The sequence below is a fragment of the Spermophilus citellus genome, assembly GCF_964194105.1.
Source record: "Spermophilus citellus genome assembly, chromosome: 3".
Lineage (NCBI taxonomy): Eukaryota > Metazoa > Chordata > Mammalia > Rodentia > Sciuridae > Spermophilus > Spermophilus citellus.
Genome location: NC_138184.1, coordinates 11,769,047 through 11,788,515, shown reverse-complemented (window position 1 = coordinate 11,788,515; position 19,469 = coordinate 11,769,047). Strand labels below are relative to the sequence as shown.

Sequence of the window (19,469 nt, the reverse complement as noted above, 5' to 3'; positions counted from 1 at the left end):
TGGAAAATCCGCTCCGGGTCGTCCTTACTCCTTTTCTCCCCTCCCCCACTGCCCGTTCCAACAGAGGGGTCTAGCACGTCGTTTTCCCTCTCCCCACTTTTGGAGGGGGAGGGACGGGGGAGTGGAAGCGAAGAGAAGGAAAATCCAGTCCGGGTTTTGGGGACGGCTCCCGGTGCTCCCCATCAGATTGCCGCAGCCAGTCCCGGGCGGGGAATCCAGGCCGGGTTTTGCGCCCGCCCGCCGCCCCCCTCCCGGAGCGGGTGCGCCGGGGAGCGGGGCGAGCAGGCGGCTTGTCATTGCTGGTGCCCGGCGCCGGCTCGGTCCGCGCGTCCTGCGGTGCCCACGGGCCCGGCCCGGCGCCCCCGCTCCGGCCGCCCCGGGGGCGCGACGCTGCCGCGCCCGCCTCCAGCCGCGCCCCCTCACCGAAGCTCCCCGCCGCCAGCCCCCCACCGAGCCCCCCGCGGCCACAGCGGGGAGCAGGAGCCGTCGGCGCGGGAGCTGTCGGCGCTGCGGCGCCCCCACCGCGCCGTCTGCCGAGGAGGCCCCGGCGGATGGGGCCGCGCGGGCCCCGGAGCTGCGCCGCTGGGCGGCGGGGGCCTGCAGGGGCGCCCCGGCTGCCCCGTTAACCCCTCGGCCGCCGCCGCCGTCGGAGGGGGCTGGGAAGTCGCCTGGGCGCACACGTGCCGCCTCCGTCGGGGCCGCGGAGCTGCGGGGGAGATGCGGGCCGCTGCTGGCGCCGCCTCGGGGGGCTCCGCCTCGCCCCAGCCCCCGGAGCTCTGACGCCGCCCCCGCCCCGCCGCCTTCACTGCCTCCCACCCCGGGAGGGGCGCAGACCCACTCGCCCCCAGCCCCGAGCCTCCGTCGCCGCGAGGGGGCCGCCTTTGGAGCTGTGAAATCCGCTTTTTTTTTTTTTTTTTTTTTTTTTAAATTTTTGGTCGGTGGCGGCGGTGCTGGGCCAGAGGAAAGAAGGGACACGGAGGCCGTCCTCGCCCCGCCACCCTCCACCCGCTTTCCCCCCGCCCCGGCTCCGGGAGATGTGCCGGGCGGGGGGCCCGGGTTCGCGGAGCTGCAGGAGAAACGCGCAGGCCCGATCCCAGAGAAGCTCTGGACAGGTGAGAGTCTGCGGGGCTAAGGCGAGGGGCACGCCGCACCTGGGCCAGGTGTGCGGGGCGGGAGGGGGGCTGAAGGGATGGGAGCCAGGCCCTGTCCTGGCCGCGAGGGGGGAGGGGATGCTGGAGCCGCGGGTCGCCGCACCTGAGTCGCAGGGGCTTCGGGGTTGGCATGCACCCCACCCTCACTGGCTAGGGGCCCTAGAGGGGCTGCCCCCGCGGAGCGCCCGGGGCGCTGGGGTGCGGATGGGCGGCCGCAGGGTGCCTGGCGGGGGGAGGGGACCGCGAGTGTGCCCGCGCGTGGCTGCGTGTGCCCGCGCGCGCGCCAGCCTTTGTGGGGAAGTGGCGCGGCGGTGCCTGCGTGTCCCCGGTGCGTGTGCGCGCGGGTGCTTGGCGCCCTGTTTGTGTAGGTGTCTGGGTGTGAGCGGAGAGGGTGCGTGTGCGCGCCGCGCGCGGGCCGCGGCCCCCGGAGGAGCCGTGTCCGGGGGCTGGCACCGCAGGATGCTGGGCTGGGGGCTGGTTTTCTCTGGGAGGCAGTGGCGCGGGGGATGGGGAGGGGTCTGTCTGGGTGTCGAGCCGGTGGCAGCCCGGGGCCGCCGCTGTCAGGGGGCGAGGGTGCTGCCCAGCAGCATCTTCTGTCCGCGGTACCTGGCTAAGCACCGGAGGCTGTCAGGTTTGATCCTCTGAGATTCAGGTTTTGAGGGCGAGCCCTCCCCCCCCCCCCAGGTACGTTAGGTAAGAGCTATGTGGGTTTAGTTGTCATCGTCCCATTTGAGGGTCCCGGGACTTAAGTGCGGGCCAAAGTGGGGGCGATGTTGTGTGTGCTCCAGCTATGGGGAGAGAATGCCCTCGCAAGGCACCGCTCCGGCGCGCCCCTGGCACCCTTCTGAAGACGGCACCCCTCTTGCACACAGCCCCCCACATCCCTGACCCTACACTTCCAGTCTAGGTCAGCTCACAGCCCCATCCCCGCACAGCACCTCAGTACCTTCCTGGTCCCTTTCCCCAGCCATCCCACCCCACCCCCAGCCTTGGCCGCTGCCATGGACGTCCCTCCCCCGCGTCCGGGTTCCAGGCGGAGACCCCTGGCCAGCTCGGTAGGACCCCAGCCCAGTCTGTCTTCCCACTTCCAAACATGTGGTGTGCTCCGGGTGGGGGAGGGGTTCAAAATGGCCGCCAAGATGGCTGGCCGCCTCGCTTTCTCTCTGGCTGTCTCCCCCTCTCTTCGTTTGCCCTGCTGCCTTAGGCTGCGGTGGGAATCACCATGGAGAGGAGGTTGGACGGCGTGGAGGCAGGTGTGGAGGACACCTGAGGGTGGATGTCCGTTCTGGGCCTGTTGACCTCCAGTGCTGCTTGGGGGGAGGCTCTTGGTTTCTGCTCCTCTCTCAAACACCCCAAGGACGGGCACGGATCCATAACCTGACCCTAGACCCAACTCCAGCCGGGCCTGTGCCTGGGGTTCCCTGCCCTTCATCTGCCGTCCTGTGTCTGGCATCCTGAATTGATCACTGGGTTGTCAGGGTGCTCTGTGGAGGGTCCCCACCTCTCCTCCTCTTCTCCATCTGTCCCACAGCCAGGGGCCAGGACTCTGCTGGGACCTGGGTCAGATCCCAGCTGTCAGGGCAGGTGACTTCTTTCTCCCCACACCCTCCCCACTAATGCCGAATTTATTACTTAAAAGTAGGATGAAAACAGGGAGAATAAGAGAAGGAATACAACCTTCATTATCATATCGAGAAAATTATCCATGATTTTCCTAACTAGCAATTTGCCTGCCACGCCGTTCAGAACTGACTAGCCCATTAATTACAGAGATGAAAAATCATCTGGAAAGCGGAAAAGGGAACTGATTCCATGGCTGGCGGTGAGGGTACCCATGTTCCCAAGTCACCAGCCACCGACGTGTGTGCTCACATGCAGGTGCTGGCCCTTCTGCTGCCTGGCCACTATCTTCCTCCTCCCCGTGGTGACCTCCCACGGGGGCTCACTGGCCCTGCTGTGCCATTGTTCTGGCCTGCCTGTCTCCCTCCTTCCTTCCTTCCTTCCACGGGGCACCTGTGTTGGCTGGCCCCCTCTCAGGGGGTCTTGGTACCCCATGACCACCTGCGCTGCTGCCTGTCCTTGAGTCTGGAGACAGGGTTGGGGAGGGAGGGGACGGGGAATGGTGCACCTGGGCCTGAGCCTGCAGGGAGGAGCTGGAAGGCGGGAGACTGAAGCCAGGCTTCTATTCCCAGCCTGCCCAGGGGAGCCCCTTCTCCTGGGGGGCCCGGGAGGACCCAGCAGACCGTGGGGGAGGGCCCGCAGGCGCCTGGCTGAGCCGAGTGTTTGTGTCCAGCTGGCTGGCCTCCTGTGGCGGCCTCGCTACCTTGCGCAGGGTGCTGTTGCTTGCTTCCAGGTTGCCTGACCCCTGCCCCGCCAGCAGGAGAGCCCGTGGCTGGGTCAGGGTGGGGTGGGCATCTCCCGGGAGCCCCTGGAGCAGGTGCCCTGAGACAAGCAGGAGGAGCAGGATCCCCGGCCATCCCTGCCCAGTGGCCCTGCGACCTGGAGCTCCTGGGCTCTGCCCCCGCCCGCTGCCTGCCTCCCCAGCCAGACGGGTGGCCAAGGACACGGGAGGCTCTGGTTTCTGTGTGGGCTCCTCTCATGCGGATCCCATTTCCAGACGCCAGACACTTCCCCTCCTCCAGCCCCTCCAGGGGAGGACAGGGAGGGGCTCCTGAGGTGGGGGTTCCCTGGTGACCCTGGAGGTGCCTGAGGTGTGACCTCCCCAGCTGAGACAAAGTACCTGCTGTTGGAGGGAGAGGGGGGTCTTTGGAGGAAGGTGGGGGGCTAGGCACCTGACCCTGGAGCACAGTTCTGTCAGATGTCTGTCTGTCTGCATCTGTGTGTACCCATCCAGCGTGTCTGTGTGGCTTGTCAGGCATGCGTGTGGCTGGGTGTCCACCGGGCTCATCCTGTGTTCAGAGGGGTTCCCTGTGCGCTGGTGCTGGAGAGTGGTGTGGAGGGGGTGACTGTCCGTGTGGCTCCCTGGACTCAGCTATCTGCATGCACACGTGGCTCTCTGCAGCTTCTGCACACCTGCAGGTGTGTGCTCAGGTGTGCCAGGACCCTGGAGCAAGGCTGGGCACACCTCTTTGTGCAATCTGCAAACACTTGCCAAGCGCTTTTTCTACCAGGTGCCATTCTGGGGGCACTGTGGGGACAGTGGCCACATCCGGTCCCCACAGAGCTTGCAGTCCAGCAACACATAACCAACTCTGGTCAATCAGGGACTCCTGTCACTAGAGTTGGGGAAAAGGCTTGTGTCTCCCCCTGCAGGTCCAGCAGGGGGTGGGACCCCAGATCCTGAGTGCATCCTCCCCATGTCTCAGTCCAGGTGTAGGACTGGATGTAGTGCGTGGTCTTCTTGGTCACCTCCTCTCCCGTGCCCTATGCCGCCTCACTGCTCCTCCACCCATCTAAAAGATTCCACCCCAGGGCCTTTGCATGTGTTCATCCGTCCACCTGCAAGCCTCTTCCTCCTTTGTCCCCTGCACTTGTGGCCCCTGCAGTAACTTTTACCCCCGGCACCCTGCTGAGAACTGCGGCTGCCCCGCTGGCTTCCCTGAGCTGATGGCTTGCTTTCGCTGTTTCCTGATTTATTGTGTCTGTCTGTTTACTGTCTGTCTCCCTGACTGGGATCCAGGTGCTCCTGGATGTTGCTGCTTGTTTTGCTTTGGGATCCCAGGTGCTCAGAATTTTACCTGGTGCACAGTAGCTGTTCAAGAAGCCTTACCTGGCCAGGCGTGGTGGTGCGCACCTGTATTCCTGGGAGGCTAAAGCAGGACATCAAGTTCAAGGCCAGACTGGGCCATTTAGGGAAGCCCCGCCTCAGAGATTAAGAGGGGCTGGGCTGCGGCCCAGTGGTAGAGCGGCCGGGCAGGCCCCGGGTTCCATCCTAGCACTGCAAGGAGGAAAAGGGGCAAAAGAAAAGAAAAAAGAAACCTCACCCACCTGAATGGGGGCCTGAACAGGGCAAACCTGCCCATGGGCAGAGCCCCCTGCTGTGACTGCCTTCTGACGCACTGAACTAGACCGCTCTGCCCCGCCCACTGGCACACATCTCTTAGGGACCCTGAGGTGTCTCAGCTCGCGGGCTATGAGGCATCTTCCTGGGCAGATGGCTCCCCTGAGTGGCTGTGTGCACCCCAGGATTTACAGACTGGAGAGGGAACTTGGGGACCTAGGAGCTCCTGGGTCAAGGCCTGAATAGCCCCTCCCCTTTCCTCCTGGGCCATGGACCCCAGCCTCTCCTGGGATGGGACCCTCACCCTAACTGAGACCTAGCCAGGCCCTAGGGGACTAGCTAAACCAGCCCCCAGCCTTTCCCACCTGCCACTTGAAAACTGGGGGAGATAAACATTCAGAAGCTAGGCTGAAAACACCCCCAGCCAAAACCAGCCAGCGCCCCTCCCTCAGGGGCTAGGAATACCCCCCCCCAGTCAGGATAGGCAGGCTGGGGAGCCCAGTATCTCCCTGTGTCCCCAGGGGTGCAGACAGGGAGGGCCCCGGTGGCTGGGCCCTCCTGACATGGGCCATCGGGGTACTGAAGGGTGCTTAGCAGCACCACAGGTGGCTGCCCCCTGGGGCAGGGGGCTAGGGGTAGAGATGGGCAAACTTGTGTGGGGAGGTGCTGATCTGATCTGCAGATCACTGAGGACTCTCTGGTCCGCCTTGCCTCCGGGCTGCCCTGCCCCTTTGTCTTTCTCTTTTCAACACTTTAAAAATGTAAAAGCCATTCCCATCTCACTAGTGGGACAAGCTGCAGTTGGTGACTCCTGCTGTACCCCTGGTGGTGAAGGGTGGGGCACTGCTGGATTCCCCCTCAACAGAAGGGCAGCTCATTTGGGGAACATTGGTGCACATAGGGTATGGTGAGCCCAGCAGCCTGCCCTGTCGCCTCCCTGCCCTCACCTCCTCCCAGTCTTTCCTTGAGCTCCACCTGGCCATCACACTGCCTTCCGGGCTTTTTCAAACCTGCAAGCACCAGCTAGCCCCAGGGCCTTTGCACTGGCCATGCCCCTGCCTAGACCATTTTCTCTTTCCCTGGTGGATTCTCCACCTTTGCAGGGCTTTGCTGAAGTATCACCTTCTCCTCTAAGGTGGCTTTTCTCCATCAACCTGTTTTAAATCGTGCCCCCCCCCCAGCTTTATCTTCCTCTACAGCTCTAATGTCCCATGGCACCCCCTGTGTGTGCAAGCACTGTACCACACAGCCAACCCAGCCCTCGCCAAATACTGTTTCTAAACCTCCAACCAAGCCACGCGGCGAGGGTCACTCCCTTCTCTCTGTGTGGGGACAGAATTCTGAGGAGGGACCCTGGCATGTGGCCCACAGCCTGGAGCACACTGGCCTTGAACCTGGAGTGTGAGGGCGGAGCTGGCCTTCCCTGCCTCCCTCCTCATTGTCCTCCACACTCTGCCCCTTCTCTGCCAGTGTTTGGTGGCATCAGAGGGACCAGTGTCCTGTGGACCCTCTGCCTGGAGCCCAGGCTTCTGGAGTTCTGGGCTTGCTGCTAGGGTTGGGGAGGAGCAGGGAGGAGGAGCCAGGCTGTGTGAGAGGAGGAGCCAGGCTCTGAGAGGAGGAGCCAAGGTCTGTGAGAGGAGGAGCCAGACTCTGAGAGGTGGAGCCAGGCTGTTTGAGAGGAGGAGCCAAGGTCTGTGAGAGGAGGAGCCAGGCTCTGAGAGGAGGAGCCAAGGTCTGTGAGAGGAGGAGCCAAGGTCTGTGAGAGGAGGAGCCAGACTCTGAGAGGTGGAGCCAGGCTGTTTGAGAGGAGGAGCCAAGGTCTGTGAGAGGAGGAGCCAGGCTCTGAGAGGAGGAGCCAAGGTCTGTGAGAGGAGGAGCCAGGCTGTGTGAGAGGAGGAGCCAAGGTCTGTGAGAGGAGGAGCCAGGCTGTGTGAGAGGAGGAGCCAGGCTCTGAGAGGAGGAGCCAAGGTCTGTGAGAGGAGGAGTCAGGCTGTTTGAGAGGAGGAGCCAGGCTGTGTGAGAGGAGAAACCAGGGCAGGCTCCCTGGAGGAGGGGCTTCCCCTGCAAGGGAGGGGGCGCCCTGAGGTCAGAGAGAAGGCCTGGAGGGGCGGAGAGGGAAGGCCAGGTGTTCAGAGCAGCGTGGACAGAGGTGGCTGGCTTCAGTGTGAGTGTCCCCACACACCTGGGGGCTGCCAAGGCCTACAGAGGGGTCGGGGTCTTGTGTCAGGTCGGGACGTTTAGCGGGCCTCCCTATGGTTGCAGCCTGGGAGAGCTGGGAGGCCAGAGGTCAGGAGCCTGCTGGCAGGGGAGGCCATCCAGGTGAGGACTGGAAGCACGGGCTGTCTGGGGCCGTTGGTTTCAGAGCCAGGCTGGCCCGTGGCTCTGGGGGTCACTTCAGGATTGGTGGATGGGAGGGTGGAGATGGGGGGGAGAGCGGGGGAAAGTTCTAGTTTCTGGCTGACAGCCCAATGGACTGGAGAAAATGGGTGGATAGGGTGGGGAGCACCCCCGCGCCTGGCACCCCCCCCACGCAGTCTAACCTCCCTCTCTAGCCTGTGAACACAAGTCAGAGCCCCCCTTCTGCTGCTCAGAACTCCCCATGGCTCCCATCTCACTTGGAGCAAAATCCAACACCCTCCCCAAGGCCCGAGGCCCACACAACTGGCCTGAGACCCTTCCGCCCTCCCCACCGCCTTTCCCTCTCCTGGTCACTCCCCAGGTGCCAACCACGCTTCAGCACCTCTCTACCTTAGGGCCTTTGCACATGCTGTCCCCTCTGCCTGGGGTGTTCTTTCCCCAGGTGAACCTAGCTCCTTGAGACCCCCTGCTAAAATGTCCCTTCCTGGTGAGGCGTCCCTCGCCACCCTGGCCACCGTTGCACCCACACCCATATCCTTTCCACGCTTCTGGCGTCTTTTCTTCTGTGTACTTGTGGAGACCATCACTGAATGGACGACTAGCTCTTTGGGTCTGTTTCATTTTCATTCACTAAACAAAGTAATAAGCGCCTACTCCCTACCCAGAGCTGGGTATGCGGTGACAGCCAGACTGATCCACAGTGGGACTTCCCTTTAGTGGCCCTAGCTGGTCGGGAAAGACATGTCACAGCTGAGCCCAAATTGCTCTCTGGGGAGCAAAATATGAAGGTCCAGGGTGTCGTGAGAGTGGCTCTGACAGAAGCCAACATGGTGCCGGCAGGCAGACCCTGTGGAGGGAGACAGGAGTAGGTGCCAAGGCCCTGGAGCTGCAGTGGGAGAGAGAGGGTGGAACAGGCACTCTGAGGAGGAAGGCCATGAGAAGGTGAAGGCAGGTGGTAGAAGAGCAGGGCCTGAGAGGCCATGCTAGGGTGCCAGAGGCAATTGGGAGCCATGGAGGATTGTGGGCAGGGAGGGGTGCAGTTGAGGTTTCGTTTTGCAAAGGCCATTCTGGTTGCAGGGCAGCGGCTGGATGGGGCAGAGGTGGTAGATGGACGGGGGAGATCTGGAGGAGGCAGCCAGGGGGAAAAGGATGCTCTGAACAGCTCCCACCCCCTGCAGTCCAGGGCTACTTGATGTCCAGGGTGACATTTTAAAGCTTCTTCACTGAACAGTTACCTATCAAGTTCCTCCTTGTGGCTGGTGCTGTGCTGGGCACTGGGGATGCTGCCGGACCAACACCACCCAGCCCTGCGCGGCACCTGGTGGGGCAGAGGAAATGAGCAAATGCATAAATGCACGTGTGCGGTGCCGGTGCCTGGGAGAAAGGAAGAAATGAAGCCCGGGGCGGGGCGGGGGCGCTGGAGCCGCGTTAGTAAAGACCAGGACCAGAGGGTGGAGCACGGGGGTGTCTGGGGAAGAGGGAGCAGTGGAGGCCCCGCGGTGGGGCTGCTGGGGGTTCCCAGGGTGCAGGCCGCGGGACTGGGGAGCACGCAGGGTTCCGAGCAGGGGATGGGCTGTGACTTGTGCTCACCGGCGCCCTCTGGCTGCCATGGAGGGAACGTACTGTGGAGAGAGCAGGAGCCAGGGGTCCAGAGGGGAGATGATGATGGGATGGGAGCCGAGAGGGACCCAGGAGCAGTGAGAAGTGAGCGGACTCTGACTGGGGAGCCCCGGGTCCTGCTTGGGAGGGTATGGATGTGGGCAAGGAGGGAGAGCCCGTGTCTCTGTATCATTCCTGACACCTGGGGGTTCAAGGCTGCCATCTGCTGAGATGGGGCGCGGGGTGGAAGGTGCAGCCGCCATCCTGGCCTCCCTGAGCTACAGGACCCTTCCTGGGGGAAAAATCATGTGGCAGGTACTTTCCAGGTACCTGTCCATCATTGCAAGGTGGACTTGTAAGTTCCCGATGGGGAAATGGGCTCAGAGAGGCCAAGCACCTAGTCAGAGGCCACACAGAAGATTCAGACCCAGAGTTCACAACTTCCAGCTGGCCCTGGTGCCTGCCACAGGGCAGCCACTTCCCCGAGTCACGCAGGGCTGCCAAAGGGCTTCCTGGAGGAGGTGGGCTCCAGGTGGCTGGGTCTGGGGAGTGGGCTGGAGGCAGGAGGCAGGTACAGGTGGCTGGTTGCTGCTGGAAGGGGAGGGGGAGGCGGTGAGGGGCCCAGAGCCCCCTTCTCAGTTCCTGCCCCCCCAGACATTCAGACTCCCACCCACTCAAGCACAGGGTTGCCATGGCAACCACAGGCTAGGGCAGGCTCAGGCGCCGCCTCTCCCCCCCGACAGCTGGCTCTCCTCCTGTCACCCATCCCTTCCATCCCAGGGCACGCAAGGACAGACCCTGCTGCGCCACCTTTGACTTGAGACAGTCGCGGGACTCAGATACAGAACAGGCAGGTGTGTGGCCCATGGGGTGGCGCAAGGGGGACATCCAACCTGGGGGTGGGACGCACCTGGGGTCCAGTTCCCGACACAGCGGGAGGGCGCTGAGCCTCATTTCCCCCACTGAGATGGGGTCACGGTGACCTGAGGTGTGCGATGGGGCAGACACAGGTGTAGGCAACCTGGTCTCATGGCTGCAGAATCCCCAGTGTCACCTGGAGGCACCCAGGTCCCCCGCTCCCTGGGCCTGGCCTGAGCCTGCCGGGGCTCAAGGCCCCTTGCCAGTTGGGTGCCCAGGTGTATCTTTTCAACTCTGGAATGTTCTTCCTCTAAAATGGGGGCAGAGGCAGCTGCCCTGTGCAGTTGTTAGGAGGGTAAGTGACATCAGGCACAAGGGCTCAACAGGCAGGCAGCATCAGCACTGTCCCTGTATCCAGGGACCCTGTCCCCAGGATCAGAAGGCCAGGGCCCTGCCTCTCTCTGCCTCCTGTCCCCTCGCCCCCACAGAGGAGCTGCTAAGGCTGCTGTGACCACAGAAAGCCCTCTCGCAGTGCTGGGGACCAGGGTCCACCGTGGCGGTGTGGGCAGGGTGGGCTCCTTCTAAGGGTGTGGAAGGGAATCTGGTCCCAGCCTCTCTCCGGCTGCTGGGGTTCACTGTCGGTCTTCGGCCTCCCTTGGCTTCTAGAGGAATCGCCGCGGTGTCTGCCTCACGGCCGCGGGGCCTGCTCTCTGCATGCCTGGGTGTCCAGGATCCCCTTCATGAAAACACGGTCCTGTTGGGTCAGCCCCTGCAGCAGTGACTTCACTTTAACCTGATCCCTCTAGACTCGCTCTCCATATATGGTCACATTCTGAGACACTGGGGTGAGGCATCAACCTGTTTTCCCCAGGGACACAGTTCAATCGGTTACACCCCCGACACCCCAAGGCCTAGGGATGGTCAGGCCCAGACCTCCCAGAGGGTGTGGCCGCCTCGTCCGGCCTTGCCATGCTGCCTCGGTGGCCCCAGGGTGCAGGCTGAACTCCCCGGGATGAGGTGGGCATGGCCACTGGTAAAAACTGCGGCCCCCACTTCGGCCTCCAGAACTGGGCTGGTCCCTCGGGTGCCCATTGCTTCCTGGGGGAGCGCTCTGGGAGTGGGCTTCAGCAGTGGCTCCCGGGGCACAGGCAGGTACCCACCCCAGCGGCCCCCCATGCAGCACCTAGTCTGGGGGACCTATTGTGTGTCCTAGGGCCTGGGAGACAGCAGTCAGGGACACTGAGTCACGGCTTCTGGTACTTCCATCCCTCTGAGGGCAGGCTGCAGTGACCGCAGCCAGTGGCGACAGTGTTAGGGACTGCACTGTGTCCCCTCCACGCCCAGGAGATGAAGCCTGGTTCCCAGGTGACTGTGACAGGTTGGGTCCTCACAGGCTTTTGGGAGGTCGTGAAGGTTAAATGAGGCCGTGGGGTGGGGCCCGCCTGGAGGACTGTGTCCCAGGAGAGGCGGGAAGGCAGAGGCCACGCGAGGACAGGAGAGGGCGGCTGTCTGCACCAGGAGGAGCCTCCACAGAAACCAAATTTGTCAGCACCTTGAGCTTGGATTTCTGGCCTCCAGAACTGTGAGAAAGGAAATTCTGTTGTTGAAGTTGCCCAATCTGCGCTCCAGTTGGTGACGGCAGGGACGGTTCCAGGACCCCGGCGACGCCCACTCTCCCAGCGCTCCACAGAGCAGCGCAGCCTTGCGGAGAACCCGCGCCGGCGGTCCCGGTGGCCTCTGATGGCTTGGTACACCTGGGGCTCAGACAGTGGGCGGAAGGAGCCTGCGCGTCGGGGCCAGCAGCTGGGTCGAGGGGTCCTTCCGAGGCTGAGGCAGGAAGATGGCAGATTCAGGACCAGCCTCAGCAACACAGCAAGACCCTGCCTCAAAATGAAAAACATGAAGGGCTGGATCGGGGCTCCCGGGCTGAGCGCCCCCCTCCCCCGTCCTTCAGTCCCCCCCCTGTGGGGTGGGAGGGGCCTCTGGCGGTGAGGCTGGAGGACCTCGGCTGCTGACCCTGCTCAGCCTCAGCCCGGAATCTGAACCAGCAGAACTCAGAAGGAGCAGGTGGAATGGTGGCCACTGGCTGGTGGGGTGGGCAGGGCAACATGTGTCCCTTAGACGCACCGACTTGGTTTGAGGGTCAGCAGTGGAGCACTTGCCTGCCATGTGCAAGGCCTGGCTCCATCCCTGGCGCCAAAAATGCAATAAACCAACCAACTCACCTGGCACTGCGGCACCTGCCTGCTGCCCCAGTTACTCGGGAGGCTGAGATGGGAGGATCGCTTGAGCCCAGGAGTTGAAGGCCACCTGGGCAACAGAGCAAGAGACCCTGTTAAAAATAATAGACTTTCATAAAATGAGTCAGTTCTGGGGCTGGGGACATAGCTCAGTTGGTGGAGGGCTTGCCTCGCCTGCACAAGGCCCTGGGTTCCTCCCCTAGCACCACACACACACACACACACACACACACACACACACAATCTAAACAAGTAAGTTCTGGAGACGAATACGCAGCGTGGTGACTGTCCTTAATAATGACGTATTGTATCCTTGAAATTTGCTGAGGATTCATGTGTCCCTCCCGCGGGCTCGCACAAAGTGGTGAGGAGGGGCTGGATCTGAGGGTAGCTAGCTTGATCTCAGAAATCACGCACAGTGTGCACGTCTATCCACATCATGCCGTACACCCGAAACCTACAGATTTTCTTTATTTGCCTGTCACATCTCAGTAAAGCTACGAGGGGAAAAGGAGGCCCTCTGGAGTCGACCGAGGGCCATCAGCCATGAACAGGTAGACCCGCATGTCCATCATACAGTGGAATATAATTCAGCCATAAAAGAAATGAAGTTTTGGAAAGCATGAAGCTGAGGAAAAGAGGCCAGCCCAGAGGGCCCCAGAGTGTATGATCCCATTGATAGGAAGTGTCCAAGCGAGTCCGGGGAGACAGGCGCAGGTCGGTGTCACCAGCGGCTGAGGCAGGGGAAGGGAGCGCTTGGGGGCAGAGCTCGGGCCTGGGGTGGTGGGATGCCTTGGAACTGGGTAGAGGTGCCGGCCGGCCGAGAACCAAGGCCAGTGTCATTAATGCCGCTGGGTCATTCACTTGAAAGGGCAGTGGGTGTGGGGCAGGCAGGGAGACCAGGAGCTGGGCGGGGACAGGATCCAGGTCTAGCAGGATGGTGCCCTAGTCCTGGGTGGAGGTGCTGGGGGGCCGGAAGTGGACAGTGGGCCAGAGGCTTTGGAGGCAGAGCCCACAGGACATGCGGGTGGAATTGGTAAGGGAGACGACATGTCTGTAAATGTCACCGAGGGTGCGCTGAGGAGCGGTCTAGGGCTGGCGGTGCCACTCGGGCAGAGCGCGCGCTTAGCCTGTGGGAGACCCTGGTTCCTGCCCAGCGCTCCCCGCAAAGTAGTTTAAATGGTTAAAATTATATATATATTTTTAAATGAAAGTGCCCCTCGGGCTGCCAGGGGAGCCTGGAATTTGGAGGCAGGAGGGCAGCTGGGAAGCCGTTGGGGCCCTGACCAGAGGGGTAGTTGGCGAGGACAGACGGATGGGTGGATGGAAGCTGGGGGTTCTGGGGTGCAGACCTGTACTAATTCAGGGCTGAGAGAGGAGTCCACGTTTGGACCCCTAGACCAGGGCCTGTGGGGCTGGGGCACGTGGATGGATCCCCCAGGGCTGGACCAAAGATGCCTGAGACCCAGATGGAGGCACAGATGTGGGGGGCGGTGGGCTGCTCCAGAGCACAGAAGGCTGGGTGGGGAGGGGCCATGGGGACCCCATGGGGGCTCTGCGTTCTGGGTGCAGTCAGGAGGAGAGGAGCCACCCCAAATGCCACCCTCTGATGGGCCCGATGCCAGCCCCGTGTTTGTGTAAACTGCTGGACGCACCAGAGCCCTGTAGATTAGCCACATGGGGGAACCAGCCCCAAGCCAGGGTCTCCTCCTCCTGCCTCAGACACCTAGTGCAGCTGGAAAGAAAGAGCCAGGTCGGAGAACACCCCTCAGCCCGGACCAGACCACCGCCAGGGGTGGGGGAAGTATAGGGACCTGCCCCAGGCACCATGCTCTAGAGTGGCCTGAAAGTGCTTCAGGCAGCATCCGGCTGGAGATGTCAAGGGGAGATTCCTGGGGTGGGGTGCAGAGGGAGGGGCAGAGAGCACCGTGGAGAGATGGCGGGGGTCTTCAGGGAGACCGTGGTCAGAGCTCGCACGTGAAAGGTGATTTGGGGCAGTGGGGAGCTGAGTTACAACAGGGGAGGGGACTGCGTGGTTGGGGGGCTGGAGCAGGTCACTCTGCGGGGGTGACCTTGGAGTTGAGCTCTGAATGATGATCAGAAGCCGCCGCTCACGTGCAGGGATCCTGGGGGAGCATCCAGGCGGAGGGAAGAGCCGAAAGACTCAGGTTCTGGAAGGTTCCAAGAGCAAGAGGGAAGAGGAAGCAGGGATTAGCAAGCCAGTGGTGCCAGCTCACCTGCAGCCTCGAGCGCCCAGGGGAAGGTTAGAGCTCGGATCTATGTCACCACGTGATCCCCCGCTCTGAGTGGCAGTGGGTGTGGGGCAGGCAGGGAGACCAGGAGCTGGGCGGGGACAGGATCCAGGTCTAGCAGGATGGTGCCCTAGTCCTGGGTGGTGGTGCTGGGGGGCCGGAAGTGGACAGTGGGCCAGAGGCTTTGGAGGCAGAGCCCACAGGACATGCGGGTGGAATTGGTAAGGGAGACGACAGAGGGTGAGGAACCGAGGTTTGGGATTCATTCGACAAGTAATCCATCGCTGTGCGCTGGGTCTCTTCTAAAATATGGGGATGTGGTCACGAAGAAAACAATCCAGCGGTCCCTGCCCCGCGGGGGAGTTCATACACCACTGGACAGTTACCTTTGACAAAGACCTGAAGCTGGGGTAGCTTGGCAGAAGTTGCGCGTGGACAAGAAAGAGCAAAGGCCCTGGGGCAGGGCCTGCTCAGAGAGAAATGGGGACTGGAGCCAACAGGGCCGTGGCAGGGGCCTCGAATATGGGGTAAAAACCATGGCTAGATCCTGGATGGAAGTGAGAGATTTGAGATATATCAGCACTGAGACCCCAAGGGACAGGCTGGGATAAGGGAGGGCTCTCAAGGACGGAGCCAGGGTTCCCGCTCTGGAGGGCCCCTTCCAGAGAATTTGGGTTTCTAGCAAGTTCTTGGCAAGACCGATGGCACTGAGTGGGGGCTGCCCCTGGAGAACTGGGCTGTCGCTAGAGCAGGGAGCTGAGGGGGGATCTGGGTGTGCGTCTGGAGAGCGTCCACTGGGGACGGAGCAGCGGGAGAGGTGAGACCACGGAGTGGTCACCGGGAGCAAGAAATGGGTCAGAACCCAGCCTGCCTGGGGTGGGAGCTGCCACACCACACTCACCCCTCCCCAGTCCCTCAGGGAGCAGCACCCGCCTCCCGCCCGCCTGCCTGTCTCCAGCTTACCCCGAGGGTCCCCCAGAAGGAAAGAGGGGACTCGGGTGTCCCTGGTCCCTGATCTGTGGCGCCAGCCAGCTGGATTCTAATTAGCTACCAGAGCAGGAGAGACAGGAAGCTGGGGGCCGGGGAGGGGCCTGGATCCCTGCCAAGGCCAGGAGGCTGCGGGGCCCCCACCCAGAGGATGCCCATTGCTCCCTCCTCGCGGGTGAGGTGCCTCCTGGCAGAGATGGGCCTGGAGGGTCTGGGAATGCAGAGTAGGAAGTGCTTAGCACCTGTGACGAACCCATGAGCCACCGAGAAGCTTCCAGAGGGGAAGTCCATCTGGCCAGAGGCGCCTAGACCTGGTGGGGGCTGGAGGCAGGGACTGGGCAGCCTCCCACCCCGGGGCAGCTTCTGTCGGATACAGAAGGTCCAGGCAGGAGCTGGACATGGCCCCTCTGGGCTGTGGGAGGGAAGCCCTCAGCTGACAGCAGGAGAGAAGGGGAGTGGCCCCAATACCCACTTCCTCTGGGGGACACCCCTGTCCCCTGTCTCACTCCCTCTGTCCTCCCCTAGGCTGGTGGGCCAGGCTGTGGTGCCCACCTGGTGATGCGGGGCGAGGTCCTTCACTCAGGCCACTGAGAGCCCAGGACGTACCCCTGAACGCTGCCATGGCCCGCCTGGCTGCTGTGCTCTGGAGTCTCTGTGTCACTGCCGTCCTGGTCACCTCGGCCACCCAAGGTAGGTGCTGCTGGAGCCAGGAAGGGGTCGTGTCTCTCTCCAGCCAGGAGGGCAGGTGGCATTTGGAAACCTCTTCTGGCCACCTGGTGAAGAACCTCAGCCCCACCCTGTGCCCAGGCCCCCAGCCCGGCCAGTGAAGACGGGTGACTTCATACTATCCCCCGCTCCTCTGGGGGGTCCCCAGATCCCGCCAGCATGCCCAGTCAGTCAGCCAGGCCAGGGCAACAGGGGCCGTCCGGGGGGGGGGCCTCCTGGGATCAGGTCACCCTTCCTGGGGGCGGCTGCTCGCCTCTCCCCCTCCCCCTCCCTCCCTCTGATTACTCGCCGAGACTCTCGCTGGGAGGAAGGCTTAATTAAAGCGTGCCCGCTGACGTTTATTTAAAAACAACTAATTACCCAGCTCGGCCCTGTGCCGGCCTGGGATCCTGCACATGCCACAATTAGTGCCCCGTGCCTGCCCGCCCACCCTCGCCATTACTCAATTACTGTCTCCGTGGTGGCCCCGGCAGGAGCAAGGGGCAAGGCCAGGAGGGAGGCCCAGGAAATGGGTGTCTGGCCTTGCCTTGTGCCCCTGCTTGCCCACCAGCCCTGTCTAAAGGGCACTGGCTGGAATCTGTCCCCTGGACCCTCTGCCTAGTGGCCCTGTCCTTTGGAAAGCCACAGAGGTGGAAGGAACAGGGTCCAGTTGTGCCTCAGGGCCTTGACCCTGGGCTGGTCAGCGAGCAGCGCCAGCTCCCCAGCACTGGCGTTCTCTGCCCATCTGGGTTCTGGCCGGCAGTCCCAGCTGGGCCAGGAGGGGCCACCTCCACCCCCAGACCCATCTGAGCCAGCCCTCCACCCCTGGCCTCCCTCCCAGGGAGCTAAAATTAGACGAGGAAGCAGATGGTGCTCGAGGGGCACATGTAGAGCTTTCTCCCAATGGGACTTAACTCACCCCAAAAAACCCCAGGGCCCAGCCCTCACAACCCCTTGGAGGCCCCGCTGCCTCTCTGCAGGGGGCGCTCCTGGCTCCACTGCCCGATGCACAGACTTTGAGAAGCCCCTCGCTGCACCCACAGGCGACGTCCCCATCAGCATCTGGGTCACCCCGTGCATTCACTTCCCTCTGCACCCTCTAAACCCTGGCCGGGACCAGTGTCCAGGAAGGTGGCTGTCCCAGGCTGGCCGTGCCGTGTCCTCTGGCCCGCACAGTCTGGACCCTTCCCCTCCCCCTCCACACGCTGCTGGCACACAGCACCCTGGTCCCTCGAGAAGGTCCTGGTGGGGGAGGGCAGAGGCCCAGAGACTTGGGTGGCACGGGGCCACCGGCCAGGCAGCAAGCAGGCAGCCGCTGAGCTAGGATTTCAAGACAGGCTGTTTGGATCCTGAGTCCAAGCTCTTGATCCCAGACCCAGCAGGACGCCACCCACCTGCCCAAGGTGTGCTCCTGTTCCCTCATCACGGTGACCCGGAGGGTTCCCAGGAAGACGGGCCCGTGGAGGACCAGCAGTGGCTGTCCACACTTCAGCATGCATCAGAAGGACCTGGTGGGCACGGTGCCCCAAAGGCTCCTGCTCTCAGATTTTGAGACCCGCCCAGGGTGGGACTCCTGGGCCACAGTGTTCCTGGTTGGGAAGCGGCAAAGCCAATCTCTGTGGTTCTTCCAGAAACCTGAGCACAGGCCTGTTCCCCTGCTCTTCCCAAGACCCCGTCTGACACCAGCTGCAAGTCTGGGGACCCCCGTACCACACTCAGGTCTGGTAGTTCACTAGAAGGGCTCACAGAACTCACCGGAACTCACTGGAAGCCCACACTGCAGACAGTCAGACCAGCCTAGAAGAGGCCAGGAAAGTTCCACGCGTGGAGCTTGCAGTGTCCCTCCCAGGGGACTGTGGACAGCACTGATTCCCCGGTCACAGTGCGTGACAGTGTGCACAGTGTCCTGCCGACCAGGGCAGCTTGGTGGAGCTTGGTGCTAGGTCTTTATTGGGGCTCCGTCATGTAGACGTGGCCAGCCGACACCATGCCACCTGACCCCCAGCCCGAGTGGCATCGCCGTGGGCTCGTTTGCTAGGGCTGCTGGAACATGGCACCACATCCGCGTGGTCAGCAGCAGAAAGGCACGCGCATAGCTCTGGAGGCCAGGAGGCCAGGATGAAGGGGTGGGCAGGGCTGGTTCCTCCCGAGGCCCCCGGCCTGGCTTACGATGGCTGCCCTCTCCTGGGTCCTCACATGGCCTGCCTTGGGTCTCTGTGCCCAGACTCTCCTTTTTTATAAGGACCCCAGTAGTATCGGCTGGGCACGGGCCCACCCCAGTGGCCTCATTTTAACTCGATCACCACTGTAAAGACAGTCACGATCTGTCGCCTTCTGAGGTCCTGGGGATGGGGACTTCAGTGTGTGAATATGGGAGGTGGGGGACACAAATCAGCCCATAACAGCAAAACTTGCCCCCTGGCCCCCGGCCCCCAGGACAACTGGTGCTTCCTATCCATCAGGGGAGGCTCCAGGGACCTGGAGGGTACGGCCACAGCCTTGGGGCCAGGTTCTCCCCTCGGGCCGGCATGCGAGGAGCACCTTCCTAGCGCCAGCTCCAGGACCCAGCAGAACTGGAGGTGGTGCCCCCCGGGGACGGGGACCGCAGGCCCCAGTGTGATGCCGCCCTGCCCTCCCCACAGGCCTGAGCCGGGCCGGGCTCCCGTTCGGGCTGATGCGCCGGGAGCTGGCATGCGAAGGCTACCCCATCGAGCTGCGGTGCCCGGGCAGCGACGTCATCATGGTGGAGAACGCCAACTACGGGCGCACCGACGACAAGATCTGCGATGCCGACCCTTTCCAGATGGAGAACGTGCAGTGCTACCTGCCCGACGCCTTCAAGATCATGTCGCAGAGGTGAGCGTCCCGTGTCCCCACCACCACCCGCTGGGCACCGCTGTGGCCTCTCACACTCACACCTGTCTCCTGAGCACCTGCTAGGTGCTGGCCCTCCGCAGACAGCCAGTGAGACCTGCCCTGGCTCCCCACGCTGGCCTGTCCTCCCTGCCACGGACCTACACCCACAAACACGGGCTCAGGCCCCCCCACCCGCCCGCCGTCTCCAGAAGCTCCAGTGGCCGGGCAGGTGGGAGCTGGCACAGGAAGTGCCAGGGCAGGACAGGCTGGGACGTCCACGCGGAGGGGGAGAGCCACGGGGCAGACCCCAGGGCAGGCAGGCTCCCCGGGGTGGACACCTGAGGCCCGCGTCGGGAGTGTGCTCCAGGGTAACGGCAGCAGGGTGCGGCCCTGTGTCTCCGAGCCTCTGTGTCTGTCACCTTGACGTGTGTCTGCGTGCTCGTGTGAGTGTGCGTCTGGGGGTGACAGGGCCTGTGAGCAGGTATGTGACTGTGCCCTGTGT

At 62.9% G+C, this 19,469-nt stretch overlaps 1 protein-coding gene across 2 annotated transcripts in view; it reads left to right on the top strand.

Annotated features, from left to right (window-relative positions):
- Positions 1-274: 274 nt before the first annotated feature.
- Positions 275-19,469, top strand: part of ADGRL1 (adhesion G protein-coupled receptor L1) — a 43,106-nt gene continuing 23,911 nt past the window's right edge. Inside the window, exons 1-3 of one of the 2 annotated variants that reach the window (XM_081286714.1) lie at positions 275-1,112; positions 15,932-16,096; positions 18,754-18,967. In XM_081286714.1, coding sequence (XP_081142840.1) covers positions 16,027-16,096; positions 18,754-18,967 — 284 coding nt within the window. In that variant the 5' untranslated portion in view covers positions 275-1,112; positions 15,932-16,026. Of the gene's footprint in view, positions 1,113-15,931; positions 16,097-18,753; positions 18,968-19,469 lie in introns of those variants that run through there. The other variant, XM_081286715.1, reaches the window with a different exon arrangement.